Source organism: Trichoplax adhaerens, genomic scaffold, assembly GCF_000150275.1.
Source record: "Trichoplax adhaerens TRIADscaffold_1 genomic scaffold, whole genome shotgun sequence".
NCBI classification, from domain to species: Eukaryota; Metazoa; Placozoa; class Uniplacotomia; order Trichoplacea; family Trichoplacidae; genus Trichoplax; species Trichoplax adhaerens.
This window is the reverse complement of record NW_002060943.1, coordinates 8,432,035-8,448,571: the sequence shown is the minus strand read 5'-3', so window position 1 is coordinate 8,448,571 and position 16,537 is coordinate 8,432,035. Positions and strand designations below refer to the sequence as shown.

General features: G+C 36.2%; 2 protein-coding genes across 2 annotated transcripts; one reads left to right on the top strand and one right to left on the bottom strand.

Moving 5' to 3' along the window:
- Positions 1-1,304: 1,304 nt before the first annotated feature.
- Positions 1,305-3,791, bottom strand: TRIADDRAFT_52263 (uncharacterized protein; the record flags this gene model as incomplete). Its single annotated transcript, XM_002108081.1, has 2 exons — positions 1,305-3,502; positions 3,725-3,791. The coding sequence occupies 2 exons, from the start codon at positions 3,789-3,791 to the stop codon at positions 1,305-1,307; spliced, it is 2,265 nt and encodes a 754-aa protein (XP_002108117.1).
- Positions 3,792-10,633: 6,842 nt separating this feature from the next.
- TRIADDRAFT_63185 (uncharacterized protein) lies at positions 10,634-15,909 on the top strand (the record flags this gene model as incomplete). Its single annotated transcript, XM_002108815.1, has 6 exons — positions 10,634-10,673; positions 12,896-13,057; positions 14,299-14,332; positions 14,457-14,650; positions 14,796-14,876; positions 15,782-15,909. The coding sequence occupies 6 exons, from the start codon at positions 10,634-10,636 to the stop codon at positions 15,907-15,909; spliced, it is 639 nt and encodes a 212-aa protein (XP_002108851.1).
- Positions 15,910-16,537: the final 628 nt, after the last annotated feature.

The window sequence follows — 16,537 nt, the reverse complement described above, 5'->3', positions numbered from 1 at the left end:
ACGTTATATCAAGGATTTCTAAATCATTAACGGTATCAATATTACCATCACTAAGCATAAAATCTGATAGGAGACCTAGCAGACAACGGATAAAGTAAATATTTACAAAATGAATGCCAATGTTAATCAGCAATGCAGATCGAATCTGCTGACCATGGCATCTACGGTACATCTTATACAAGTAAAACGTAATTCAAATTTTAAGTGAATTTTATCTACAGTATATCTTACGGGTCGAAATCACGGTATTTAAAGCAGAGTTAGTTACGTGCGGGACTATGCAAGGCTATCCATGCTGCTAGTCTTCCGGGTATATAAAATGACCAGCAAATTGGTAATGAACAGCCATTGCAGCTTAGGACAGACCCGAGTAACTTTGCGTGATCTCGTTAAGTTTATGCTGTACTATTTTTAATGTTTAACACTGTTGGTTCATTAGCTTGTGCAGCACTAAGCTATTCACTACTGTAGTACTGTGGGAATAGTTAAACCTGAGTGCTAACCAGAGTTGAAAAGATGTTACAGCTAATACTACAATGTGCCGAATAGTTAATAGGCGAAAAAGAGACAAACAAGGTTCAGCTTGTAGAAACAGGGAGATCAGAGCAAAGCACATGCTGGCACCCTACAGTCTAAATTTGCGGATAAAGTTATAACGACATAAATACATGCTATGTAAATGTATTGGACAATGCTTAATTCGGGCAACGTATTCAAAATGTGACAGCATTGATGTTAACAAATACAAGCTCTAAACTAGAACGAATGTGCATTAGCAAACGGCACTTTTACTAAAATGCATTGCACAGTTGATAACTACATTAATGATAGATCTGTCTATCTGCTAACTCAACGTATCATAACATCATTGATGACTAGAAGTTGAGATTAAATATCTCACAAATGCAGGCTTTCAACAGGAAAACTATACCGATAGTTCGATACACTAGTACACCACTTAATCAATTTTAGAGATCATTCTTTATTTGAAACGAAATAATCCTACTACATAGTATTGCAAAATCATCTAAGCCATGAGTTACCTAAGGTAATGAAACTTTAACCTTTAAAATAATAATATCAAGCTTACTATCGGAACGTTTCGATACTATAAAATTGCCTAAAAAAACTAAAACTTTACTAGTGGACTGTCTAAAAATGTGATTAATAATATTGATCAGAAGTTCCACTTCGTGGTCATAACGTTAAATAAATTGTTCATAGTCCAGTAAGGTAATAGTATCTACGTCCGATCTTTTTCTGCTATACTACTGCATCTAAGCATTTCTTCGAGATCCCAGACATTAATTGCGAACCATTAAACTTGAAATAAGGAAATTGAGAACAACCAACAATGCTGGAATACCAAAACTTATTTTCGCAGTCATTAACGCTGATGATTTGCAGTAATTCGTGGCGTTCAAAGCACCCAAGAAATTGTTTCCAAGGTAGCTTTTATACGTTGCAGCAGAATCTAAAGGTTCTAGCTGAATTGTAGAATCTTTAAATAGCAAATCTTTTCCGGCATTTCCAGACGTTGAGGTATAATCCTTTGAGCTGAACATCTTGAAGCTTTTATCGGTGCCAACGGTACCAAAAATTCCTTGCATTCTCTGCAATAAATTTTTATATGCTATCTGGTTAGTAGACGATCTCAAAGATGAAGTAACAATAGCATGTGAAGGTACACGAGCAAGATTGCACTGAGTATACTGCGTTACGGGTTTACGTGAACCATCTTCACATAATAATTCAAAGTCATCTGATTTAAGATTGGAAGCCCAAGAAGCAGTATTTTTTCCATTGGTATTTTCATTAACAGTTAAATGTTTGATAAAGGCAACATCACCAGCCTTCTCAGCCAAACATCGAAATGCACCAGCATAGTTGTAATAGCGCTCATTTGAATTTCTTGCACATTTATTTTTGCCGTTGGAATCGCCAACACATAAACTGCATAAATTTGATGGATTATCGCCAATAGGATTATATTCTGCAGATAGGGCACCAGGTGCACAACTAGCTTCAAAAAATGATCCTACATTGTAGGCAACGTCGCAACTTCTTTTTCGAGGCATGATATTTTTACTTAACAACAAACCAACTGGAATATTCCATCCTGCAGTCTTGTTAATACCTGTATGACACGATTTAGCACCCCTCATATTCTTCAATGAAATTGTTGATGATTGCTTTCTGGCCACTGCAACAGCATAGTAAGTGACACCGCTACCTTGACCGTAATTTTCGGCCATAATAGGTTTCAAATTATACATTTCACCACCAACAAAAATATCGCTTGTATCCAAGTCGATAACGTCAGCTAAATTTCGGTTTATTTTTTGCATGCAATCAAGAGACGATTGTCCTTCAACACATTCTATAAAAGGGAATAAAACTGGATGTTTCTTCACAGCTGCTTTCATAGCTAAACATTTCTTGTTTTCAGCACTAGAGACAGCACAAATTCGTAAAGGCTTTGGACAGCTATGTATCGTTGCAAGAGCTGCAACATATTCAGCACCTAGATAAGTAACATACGTTGAGTTGGTGCCTAAACCATCCAGTCGTTTCGTATTATCTTTAAATATTAAATCAGCACCGGTGCGGCCACTAACTTGATACTTTGAAGAATTGAAAAGCTGAAATGTTGCATTTTGATTAAATATGTTTTGCGCTGACATCAACATGTTAATTAACTGCTGGCGCATAGTCTTATTCGTTTTGGCAGAAACCATCACCGCATGGGCGGGAACCTTTGCCAGATTACATTTTTTGTAATCTGCAGGCATTGCTTTTGTGCCATCTTTACATAACAGGCGATAATAGCTGCTATTTTGCTTGTCATAATCGAAAACTGTGCTTTGCTTAACAAAAGCAACATCGCCGGCAGCTTCCTGAAGACATCGAAAAGCTCCAGCGTAGCCATAGTAGCGTTCCGAGCTATCCCTTGCACACTTATTGTTACCGCTGGCGTCACCTACGCAGAGGGCACATAAATTAGAGGGGTTATTTCCGTAGGGATTATACTTCGATGATAGAGCTCCTGGCGCACAACTTTTTGAAAAGTAGTTGCCAACACTCAGTGGAATATTACAATTTTGGGGCCGCATAAATTGTTGTTCAATCAGGTAGCTAACTGGGATATTCCAACCAGCTGTCTTACCAATACCAGTATGGCAAGATTTAGTACCTTTCAAATCTTTTAAAGACAATTGTGAATCGTTTCGAACCAATGCTACGGCATAGTAGCTAGCACCAAAGTCAAGTCCATAATTTTCTGCAACAATTGGTACCATATTGTACTGAGATCCAGCAATGTAGACATCGCCGCCATCTAGAGTAACGATATCTGCCAACTGACTGTGGATTTTACTCATGCAATCGGAAGTAGAGGTACCACGAACGCAATCAATTGTGCCAACCTGATTATGGCGGAATGAAGCCTTCATATCTTGACATTTTTGCATTTCTAGGTCGGAGATGACGCACCATCGAATAGCTAAAGAGAAATATTACAACTTTAAAATTATATTCCTAATCATAGCATATCATGCCCTACTGATATTCACATGTAAGAAACTTTATCAACGTATCAGATTAATCAGCAGATTAATAATTAATTGGAAGTATGTCTGCAAATCCCCCAAAATAGTATGACATTAACTATCAACGTGTGCAATCTTAATTGATATATCATATAGTACTATTTCTTTCGTCCTACCTGCAAATGTATGCGTGGCCTGGTACGTCAAAGTGAAGAGTAATAGACTAAATATTAATCGGGTCATCTTCTATTCCTAATCACGATAAATATTAAATATATATATATAAGTAGAAATTCGTAACGGGAAATAAGCTGTGCAACGTTGTACTGTATTGATGAAATTGATTGCAATAAGAGTAATGCTTATAGAGAGATGTACTACGACTTATCGCAAACTATTCATACTATGTATTCAATGCATTGATCCGCTAGCTGCGATATGACAGCGTTTTAGTGCTTTCTACTGCTAAGCATCATTCTCAGTACATTGATACTTCTATCTTCTTTTGTCCGGATCTACAGTATGATCTGTGTCCATCAGTAGTCTGTTATTACCCATATTCAAGTAAAGTTATTATTTTAAGTGTGATAAAGAGTAATACAATTGATAAACAGGCGTACTCTTAAAACAAATTATAGTAGTAACAGACTCTACAGTACAAATAAACGAACTCTTATAAAACTTTAGCAAGTTAAATTCAATATGCGTCACTAACACCTTTTGGATTTCTACAGCGACACATTTTACGGCACAAGGACAGTACAATCAAGGTAAAAGTTTATTGGAACTACAAAGGCTATATAAAATAATTGAATTGCGAGCTACGTTTGGCATTATATTACCAGAAACGCGATCGTGATGGTATCAAAGTAATCGTCCCATTCAATATCTACCGTTCTGTCAAACGCAACTTGTACAGTATACATGGAATGTAGTACAATCTAGCAGTTCTCTGCAACAAAAATAATCATAAAAGGCTAACCCAGTCAAAGGTTACCAACTTTAACCCCAATGACAGCCATGGACTACTAGAAAAAAATCGAATAGATCGTGGCCCACAACATACGAGTATATTCTGCCCCCAAGTACACCTTTATTGACTGTTTTAATAAATCAATAATACTAAAATCAGGAATCAAGATGTCTGCACCGTCCCCTACTATATTACGATTTAGACGGTACTGTCATAATGAGATATCAATGAATACTGCAGTAAGGGCAGCCTTCTTCAAAGTAACTGGCAGCGGTCATCGTCAGAACTAATAACCGTTCCGTTGTATGCAACTATAATGCATGATCGTCCATTGGAAAATGAAATATTTATGGCATTTGAATCAGCTTTGAATTGCAAAAAATGTACATGGCGTGATGCAATTTCTATTTGAATGAAACAATAAAATGAAAACAATTGGATCCACATCGTATTTACTAAAGCGCAGGGCTACAAGAGTTCTTGTCTATGCTAACAAGTTGTTTAAGCATAGTTACGTGGACTCTTGCATTGTATTACTTGTTAGCTATTTCCTAAATATCAAATGGTGTGCCGCGCATGTGTTTACTTTGGGAATTAGTTGTTGAAAAATGGCATGAAATTTTAGTCCACATTCCGTGGATGAACTCGATACTGTCCATTCCTGTTTCGATTGATTGACTTTAGGACCCTGGATAAACATACTTGCTAAGTTACGAGTATATGCAGCATTTTTTTCCACCATCGTATAGCTAGTATCAAGACTGCTACTGTACAGAGCATACTTGTACATGTTCAGCGACACTGTAACAGAGCGTGGCCTCCAACACCATCATGGTCGTATTACTCTGCAGTCGAAGTACCCAAAATTCTACCAACAAATCCAGCATTAATTACAAGATTTTTTTGCTTCTGCTGCAGTATATTGATCGTGTACTGTACTACAGTATTACTACTATTAGACGCTACTATTGTTATTATATAGCAATGATGAATCCATTAAAGCCTCCAGCTAGGAATCAGCCGCCATGAGGCCATAAATCGGATGAGGAATCAACTATTTAAAGTCGAACACACCATTAGAACTGAATAAATAAACAATTGTACAATATCGCACGGGTAGCCAATTTGTGTCAATTGGCTATAGCGTAGTAGACGTTTTAAATAGCTATCAAAGTTACAAAAGTATATGAAAAGAAATGTAGCAACCATAGCCTTTCCGATGAGTACAGTAGAAGAAAAGTTAATTCAATTCCTTCAATTTTTGTCCTGATTCTGACACACAGGAAAGATGAAATGAATGAGCCTTGATTTTGGCATATACGTAGACTGTACAGTGTACGCTACTCAAACAGTGGAGATCAGTTCAAAAATGTTTCGGTTCCGATTTGATCCGTTTAGTCTACCGTACACTTGCTTGCTCATTCCTCAGAATAATACAGATTATAGCAACGATAACAGTGAATCAAAATCGGACCACGTGTACTAAAAATGGAACCGTAGCGTGAATGATAACCTACAGTACTCGTTTAAGGGTCTCTTAACACGCAGCATTGCAATGATAAGTTGTTGTTACCAGGCTTGCGAGCTACTTGTATTTGGAAGTTGAGTGTCTATTTTTGTTCATGTCGAATACTATTGTTAGTTTAAGTCATCAAATAACGCTATCGTAAACACTGATGTCAAATTTTCAAGCATTAATCCAACTTTTCCAAACAATGCAACATGGCTTCCATTGATAATTACAATCAATTAATTACGAAGCAGGAGATTATTGACGAAACTTGCAAAATCAAAATTTATTTTCAATATAAAAATAGAATTGAAATTTTGGATTAATCCTTAGCAGTTAGCACACTAGGACGTTTTCTGTCCTAGCGTAGAACGTATGCGATGATTGCACTTGCATTCTTTTCAGGTCACGTTACTGGACTAACGTCCATTATCAGTTGGATCACGCAGCGTCTTTGAAGTTAACAAAGTTCAATACCGTGGATAGAACTACTAGAGCTCATCTACGGTATTCACTATTCAGTAAGGTTACCGCGGATGCTCACCTGATCCCTCGCTATTTCAAGATTGGATATAGTCCAATCCATTAAAACAATCATGTTATAATAGGTGAGTAGGCAACCTGCAGGTCGCCTATTAATTATTGACTCAACATTAGAAAATGGTCACGTTCTCTCCCCGCCTCCTCGTAAAATCATGAACAGTAGTGTAGTAGTACTAGAATAAGTCAATCTGCGGGAAGCGCGCTGCAGTCGGAGATCATTAATCCGTAGCAAGCCGTGGTAACATAGTCATGTATGTTGATACTATCATGTTTCCAAAGTAATAAGGTAGTCACGTCTGTCATGAATATCGGGCAAAGCACAGTTGTGGCAAGCAGTATACCAATCATCGATCACGTTTATTATGTTAACAACTACTGTCCATGATTTGTCATTTTCATAATTATACTGTACTAGCAACATACTAACATGGTGGAAAATTGAATACAATCTTGGTATCAATTTAGTCCATTTGTTGACCCCAGACTATTCCAATGCCATGGATGTGATGGTAAAAATGATTGATATACAGTCATAATCTACTTTACAGATGTTGAATGTTACCATACAACGCAACGATAGCTACTACGATTATCCGACCATCTATTTTTTGATGAGCAAAAAAGTGTATACAGGCTGGAGACGACTTTGAATACCAAAATGCAACCAAATGTTGCATCCATTTTCCTCTCTTCATCCATCTCCAAGTAAAGTAATAACAAGATACATTGGACAACTACCATTTGATCAATAAAAAATGTCGTTTATCAGAGATACTTACACAACGAGAGAAACTTCTAATTTGCTTTATCAACCAACGCAATTCTTGCTACAGCCAGTCGGAGCTGGAACTCTTTTGTGATCAATGCTTGAGTGAGTTTTGTCTTTTATGGCTTTTTATCCAAGACTAGACAGACTAAGCGAAATGGTCAGTACTATACCGTACACTAGTGTACGGTATTGAATAATTCCAATTATTAATATTATTCTTCTTCTTATTATTATTAATTATTACTGTATGCCAATGGCCGGGAAATGGAAATTTCTATTTGTTCAAGGGCGAACAATAAGTTCCTGGGCATGCTGACGATGATCAGGGAGCTGTTCACGTGATCCATTTTCTCTAAAATGGAAAAATTCATCAATTATCAAAGGGGACAAAGTCCTTGGATTCTATCATCATATAGTACTGTATTGTACAGTACAGAGAACAGTACTACAATCCAAAAATAAAATGGTGCAGGTTAAATGAAGTCTAAAGTGAGTTCCATGGATAGGTAGATGTTGTACAGGCATCCCTGCTCGTCTACTGTATATCCATTTTCTCCCCAAATATCAGCAAGTTCCAATTTTCCAATTTGCATTCTTGCCAGTGAAAATACTGTACAGTACAGTACAGTACAATAGAGTACGGAACTGTAGTGTACCGTACCAGTACTGTTACTACAGTATACTGTACTGTACTGTATTAGTAGACAATAACATCACACAGTACCGGACAGGGGTATAGTTAGCCAAAAACAAGAAATGACTTCTCATGGGCTAAAATGGATATCCAGCAATGTCACTGTTCATAACTGTAGAGTATTGTACAGTGTACACTGCACAGCGGACATTCATACCTTCAAAATAAATTGAACACAGATATTACTGAAAGACTGTTGGTGGCGCGTATACTGTACTTGGTGGAGAACATGCCGGCTCTATCATTTTAATACCACGTATTAATATTTCCCCATCTGACACTGATCTTCTATTTCAGTTGATACGTCGGTAATTTCCTATATGCCCAGCATTTGCTATGACTATTAACAAAAGCCAAGGGCAAACTTTGAATCAATGTGCAGTACTTTTGTCTACCAGCGTTTTTACTCACGGCCAGCTATATGTAGCCATAAGCCGCGTTGGAAATCCTCGCGATTGAAAGGTGTTTATTGATCGAACGGAAATTAATTCCTTACTCCATAATAGAGTTAACAGTAACTTGCCAGGCTACAATAATGGCATATGCCGAGTGACACGTAATGTAGTTTATAGGGAAGCTTTACATTGAAATAGTGATTATAATACTATACTTAGGATAAAGCGTCTAGGCAAATATCACTTTATATAACACATTTTGCAGCCACAAAAATGGAATGCTTTAATTCCGAACGTAAAGTCAATCAATTTTATTGCATTATGAATTTGTGATATGTAAGGGAGTAATTGTCATATTACTTTTATTGTTCCTTTGCAATACATCAATAATATTCTAATCAGCATTATACAGTAATCGGATGTTAATAAAATGTTGTCAAATTATGCAAAGTAAACTTGCAAATGAGTGTTCAATCATAGTATTACTACTCAGCAATGGTTGATATAATTTTAATCTGTCCAGTAGTATTATTCTTCACATTAGGATATGTAGGACAGATATTATAATTGCCGAATTATTATTATCAAAGACTGTAACAAGGTTTCATCCGTGAATGCATTATTGAAAAGTAGTATTCTAGAAGTATAGTTGTGAATACTGTATAGTACTGTACAGTAGTGCTCGGCTATTACCGGGATATACAGTACATATACAGTAATGTAATGTCGAATGGTAATCCTATCTATCTATTAATTATTAACAAACGGGTACGTTATCATATGCCCGAGTAAAAGTACTGTACAGTACGGTATTGTAGTGCTGTACCGTACTCTTGTACAGTTCACGGTATAAAGTTACTGAACCTGTGACAGGTCTACAGTACACTCTACAGTATCAAATGGTAATACTATCTGTTAAATGAGCACATTATCGTAAACCGTCAGCAAAGCGACGAGAGTTTGTACTAGTACCTCCGAAATGAATTGAACACAGATTCTGAAATCATTGAACTTTAGGTAAATTTGTGGTTGGTGTACTGTACAGTACTTGTACGATCCCGGAAATAACACAAATTGAACTCATATTTGCTCGTCCAGTGCGTGCGTACTGTGTACAGTATTGTACACTCAGTGTAATCCTTTTCCAAATGGAGGAATCAGTACCTATTATATGCGCGCATTTTTTACATATGGAAATGATGTACTGTACACTGTCTGTACAGTACTGTATATTATCTTCTATTGGTTAATACTAAAGCGTTGTCACTTTCCTATTCAAGAATGGAATGAGAAAAGATCACGATGTACAGTGTAAAGTACTGTAAGGATGTACTGTACACTGTAGAGTGTTGAAAGAAGAAAACGCTTTTCATTTTAGTACAGGACAGTCCGACAGTGTACTGTACAGTACAGTACAGTACTGTAGTGCGGGCTACGCATACTCTTTTTAGTACTGTACTGTACAGTACAGTACTAAACAGTTCATTACAGTCCAGTACAGTGTACAGTGTACAGTAGAATGGACAGTAGTGCGGGCTAAGCATACAGTACAGTACTGTACTGTACTGTACTCTTTTTAGTACTGTACTGTACAGTTCCTTACAATCCAGTACAGTGTACTGTACAGTAGAATGGACAGTAGTGCGAGCTACGCATACTGTACAGTACAGTGTACAGTACAGTACACTCTCTCTTTTTAGTACAGTACAGTACAGTTCATTACAGCCCAGTACAGTGTACAGTAGAATGGACAGTAGTGCGGGCTACGCATACTGTACAGTACAGTGTACAGTACAGTACTGTACTCTTTTAGTACTGTACAGTACAGTACAGTTCATTCCAGTCCAGTACAGTGTACTGTACAGTACAATGCACAGTAGTCCGGGCTACGCATACAGTACTCCTTTTAGTACAGTACAGTACAGTACAGTACAGTGTACAGTACAATAGACAGTCGTGCCGGCTACGCATACTCCCATGCAATCACTGCGTGCATGCCTGGTGTCCCAAAAAAACCGATCGCAAGGGTGTCACTGGCTGGTTGACTGGACGCATAGTCAGGAAAAGCAAAATTGGGAGTTTCCCTATTTAGACAGGCCAACCCTAGTCAATGCATATTGTACATACAATTGGCTTATATATTTGCTGCAATCAAGACGCTGGTGCTGCCATTGCAATTTAATATTTTACTTGCAAGCGAAATGGGTTCCAAAGACGACGAATATGATTACTTATTCAAAGGTAGGCCTTGAATCCACTGTTGATGCTGTACAACTTGATGATGGGGGCATTTCCATCCTTTAGTTTGGGTGCTATCTTGATCAACAACCTTAGTGTATTCCATCATCGTAGTCAAGGACAAATGTCCTCTAACTAACTATCCTTTGCAGCTGTGAGTGGATAGCGTACGCCACAAAAATCAACCTGTTCCATTTGTTATTCTATGATTTGCCATCGCTTGGATAGTGTATCGCAATACTGGATGATATCATCATGAGTCCAATACTCCTCCTTCAATCATGTTAAACGGTCATGGATGGAATGATACACTTGTAGACTATCATCAATCAACCGTTAACGGAGAAAACCATTGAAAGAATGGACGACGTCGCCTTTCACCGTTAAAAGTGCAACATACACGGTAGACAAATTCCATCTTCTTTCATCGCTATCCAGACATCGATCAATACGGCATTATCATTTCTACTACTGTACAACTTTTTAGTCTAGTATAGGCTAGGCCACTCTGTCAGAAAAGTGCAACTTGTCATCTTGTATGCTACCATATTACTACAGTACCACTAGCATGACTTCATCGCTTTACCTTGCTTCTGCTCCGAGAAAATAGTGAACCCTCTTGAAATCGATCGCTCTCTAGCGTAGTTATAGCGTCATGATTGACTCCACTTGTATAGTACATGACATAGTCGAGAGATCAAAATGGATTACAGTCATGATTGCATCTGCCACTTCAATTACATTACTTCTTTATTTCGTCGAAAATTGAAATGATTCTATGACTCATTCGCTTTCTGTACGGTACTCGACGCCATACAAAAAATGCTTTGCCAGCCAAATGGACTAGGCAACAACAGCAACTTTTCTAACCGTGCATCCTCCATCGCCACGACTAGTTCACAATTATTCTCTTGTCAATCGTATTCTACTTTTTCAACTGGTGCTTAAATCATGCTAACGATCAAACCCGATCGAGTTGATTCTTAGTCGAGGCTGTTCCATCCTTTCCGTTTCCTCGGATTTGCATTACTAGACTGTAGACAACAAGAGACTTGAGAACTAGCTACTGTTGCAAACAACACCCGTCGCTCCTATGTTTTGCACTGTTGTCATTCGACTGGCTGTTTTTATACTAACCTTTGCACAGTCCCATACAACTTCCATAGACTACGCAATGCGCCATGCGGTGCTTGCTAAAACACTACTAGACCCAACATTCAAGTTGATTTATCCATCAATCGATGCAAAATGCCTATCAAATCAGTCCTTATCCTTGTCCATTTACAACATTCAGTGTTTGAAAGAGTGAAAATAGACAACAGGGTAGTTTCCCTCACTTATTGAACGACGCCATTGTCGATATCCATGTCTATATGGGTCCCCTTGTAATAGCAGTAGACATGTACAGTAAAATGATAAAATTATCAAGGACGATTTAGAATAGAATTAATGTTTATCCATTGCTTGAGTTATGGTTGTCCTACTACAGGATCAAGCTTGCAATGATCACTTTAAAACGCATGGATCGATTCAAGAAAAAAATGCAACAATTACAGTACAGTAGTCATCAAATTGCATTCGTTATTATCCATGGAGTCGTACTTAGGCGTGTAGTAAACGTTTTGCACCAAACGCCATCACGGTGCTCGTCGAGATCAAAGCGATCCATGTCGGCGATGATCATCATAGCTCAACGATGGACAGAGAAGAATTTGTCAATTCTCACCTGGCTAACATGTATTCATCAGTATTCATTCTATCAGTTAAGAAACTGCTGTTACTCATTCTAGAATGTTTGAAGCATCGCATCGAGTCTAACATGGATCATGCTTAGCAATTCAATAGGAAGTGTTTACAAGTATTGCTTTGCAATGTCAAATAAAGTAGAACGTAACTAGTCCTAATTTAGACCTTTCTTGAAATAGAATGATCAAAATGTTTCTTCTCATCGCTTAAAAAAAAATGGAATTTTACCCAATGTGTTGTACAATTCAAGGCAATAGATCAATTGTTATGCAATTTGCGAAAAATCAATGCAAATGAATACAGTCTTCTATATTACAAATCGAAAATTCCCCTTAGATTAAGTAGGAAACAGAGATTTACTTGGTGAGGAAAAAAATAGACTCCCAACTGACGTTGCCCAACTCCCGCCATGTACACTAGCATCAATTGATTTTGAATTTAACCTACATTCTAATGACTTCTATATTTATTTGGTGTAGTTGTTTTAATCGGTGATTCCGGCGTTGGTAAGTCCAACCTCCTATCTCGTTTTACGCGTAACGAGTTCAATTTGGAATCAAAATCCACTATTGGTGTAGAATTTGCAACTAGAAGCATCCAAGTTGATGGAAAAACAATCAAAGCACAAATTTGGGATACTGGTAAGCATAGGCACTTTATAAAATTATGTCCATCATCTACTCCAACGATACGACCAATATTGAAAAAGGATGAGTATTTAAAGTCTATCATGATGATTACTTTAGGCCCATCAAAATGATATTCGTATTACCTCTAGCTTGGAGAAAATTATTGTTTCTTTTATAATCAAGTCAATTAGCCAACTTGAATCATTTGACGACAAAATACATGTATGAGATGATGATATGGAATATTTCGTAGACAGTGGAATAGGGCATGCACACATCTGTTCATCAGCATCAACTTTAGCCAATATAATGGCTATTATCGACGCTACTGTCACTAATTGGCCCATAACTTTACCTTCTTCAATATTAACTTTCATTTTATTTCCGTCTACACTACTATTGAATTGATCATCTTCGCTTGTGTACTGTTGTAACTGAGGGTTGCGATCATCTAGTACTCAGTTGCCATGTACTGTACTGTTTTACTACAAGTGAATATTCATTCGATAATGTATCCATGTATTGCCATTTTTAGCAACTAAACAACTAGCACTAGCATACTAGCTACCGTATAAAGGAACGTAGAGTGATTTACGTAACTCAAATTCAAGAGATTTTATTCAACTGTAAATACCAGTCATTTCCGCTGCACGGCAACGTAATAAATCTATCGTAGTCAAAAGAGCTATTTAAAACTAATGGTAACCAGTTGGCTATACTACACCATTGTCTAATTACTGTAGAAAGGATTGTAATTCCCTTCATTAATTATTTTTACGCCCTGACACATAAAAATTCAATATGCAAGAATGGATCAATTAATAAATACTGTAATTATTATACAATGTGCTCCATGTAGTGTTTTTCAGTATTCTCGAAATATGAGCTAGTAGCAGCTGGCCCTTCAATGGAATTACTTCCTATCTACAAAAATATCGATTATACTTGAACGAATACATTTATGTCCAAATCCTGCCACATGAATTAGTAAAGAAATAGATTCGGGTAGTGGCACGCCATTCATTTCACAATTTGCGCAGTAATTTATGCTATTGTTGCAGGATTAGTCAAGTTAATGTGAAAAGATCTTTACTACTTACTAGGCCACATTTAATGGCTGTTTATTCTTTTTTATTGACCAATTTGCTTTGAAAAAGCAAATATTAAAAAACATTTTGTTATTTAAAATTCGAAATTACTTAATTATGATTTTGATTGAAATTGCATCCAAAATGTTTATTCATTTCTTTTAGCTGGTCAAGAAAGATACAGAGCCATAACTAGCGCGTAAGTCTATCACAACATTACACATTTTACTGATGCCAATATAGGTTTAGCTTGTTATATCAAGAAAAGGTCTAATAGCGAACTGTAGTTAGACTTAAAATCGTCCTTATCCAATTCGATGTAGATACTATCGTGGTGCCGTTGGTGCATTGTTAGTCTATGACATTGCAAAGCATCTTACATATGAAAACATTGAAAGATGGCTAAAAGAATTACGTGACCATGCTGACGCTAACATAGTAATTATGCTGGTGGGTAATAAATGTGATCTACGACATTTAAGGGCTGTGCCGACAGACGAAGCAAAGAATTTTGCAGGTAATTTTAATTTCTATCAAGTACAAATGACGGCGCAATCTATTCTAGTCAATTACTTAATTGTCCATTTCATTGAAATTACAATCTTTCAATTATCCTCTACCTGGGATGACAATATGAATTTAGTATTCCTTTCTGTTTATAGAAAAAAACACTTTGTCGTTTATCGAAACATCGGCTCTCGACTCTACCAATGTTGAGACAGCATTTCAAAATATTTTGACAGGTACGTTATAAAATTAATAATAACTGTTAAGAATGGACACTTTTTCTGATAGCTAAACTAAACGAAGTTTTGCTATACAGTATCACTTTTCTATTTGGTTAACTATGTCAATATGAAAGCAATAGTTATTTTACTGTAATATTAAGTTGTGAAGGTACCGCATTTTCTTATTTATGCATTTGCGACGCTTGCTTTACGATCTACGGTATACTGTACTATACGACAGACTTAGTCATTTTTTTATATTACATTTTGGATGCTAACTTACTTGATTGTTTACAAGTCTCTGCATTAAGACCGCTTTTACTAGACCGTCCTTGAATTCAAATGCTTATACTGCAATTATTCATTTAATTATTTTATTGAGTAAGCTGTTATTCACTTTACTCTATATAGCAAAGGAAAGATTCATTAATTCTCTTAATCTATTTGAAAATAATTTATTAGCTTATTATTTCATTCTGACAGTAACGGTACGATCTTAGGCATATTGTAATTGACAACTGAAAACAAATACTATTCTGTATTTTCGTCTATAAGTTTCTTTCACTTATGATTTATCACGATAGATTAATTACCATTATTACTACTATAAGTAATAGGTTGATTGTTTAGCTAATAAGACCTATGGTTGTATATTCAGTCATATATATATATATATATATTATTTTTTTAAACCAATAGAGTTTGGTTATTTACTCTTACACTATTGATTTTTGTATGACATTAGCATACTTTAGGATAGTACTATTTGTATTCTTTAGATCATGTAGAATAAGGTAATTAATTGTTCGTGATATAATATATAATATACTAAGAAAGGATAGTAGTCAATACCGTTTTATGAAATAAAATTGATAAGAGTATAGATTAATATTGAAATGATCTTTTTTGATCTATTGCAGAGATATATCATATTGTCTCACAAAAGCAAATTAAAGATGCACCCCAGAATAGCGAAATTTCAAGTCAACCGATTGTCGTAGGGCCTACTGTAGACTCAGACGTAAAGAAAAAACCGCAATGTTGCTAGGGATTAACACATGTATTTCTTACTACTTACTTTTTCGATCTTCCTTTATTTAGACTTACTTAAGATACCTTCACTTTATCAGTACTAAATTTCGCGTACAGCAATCGAAGGTAGTATACCTTGTAAGACCGTATTAAAACAGAAAAGATTCAATGTTCTAAATTTTGTGTCATAAAAGAATATTATTCCGTAGGTGCTATAGTTAGCTAGGAACACCATGCAATTGACCTCTTAAGTCTTCTCAATTGAATATTATGTAGGGACGGTCATTACAGACCTCCACCTTACATAGAATTTATGTAGTTTCAATAATACTGCTGCAAGTGCTAAATTTAACTTCCAAAATTTGAATATTTAAAGGTGGAAGTTAATACTGTAAGCTACTACTGTATACTTAGTGCAAGATGTAGTTTTTTTTCTCTTTAATTGGCGTTCATTTTTATATCTTTTGAGTATTGAATGCATTGTGTGATTTACACATGGAAATAAACTGGAGTGTATGAATGAATGAATGAATTTGATGCTTTCTTTGTCCTTGGTAAATTTTGTTAGCACATTTGTGCTGGGATTAAATATGCTATGAATACTCGCAACATCAATTACCAATTAAAAAAATTGTTATCCGTTT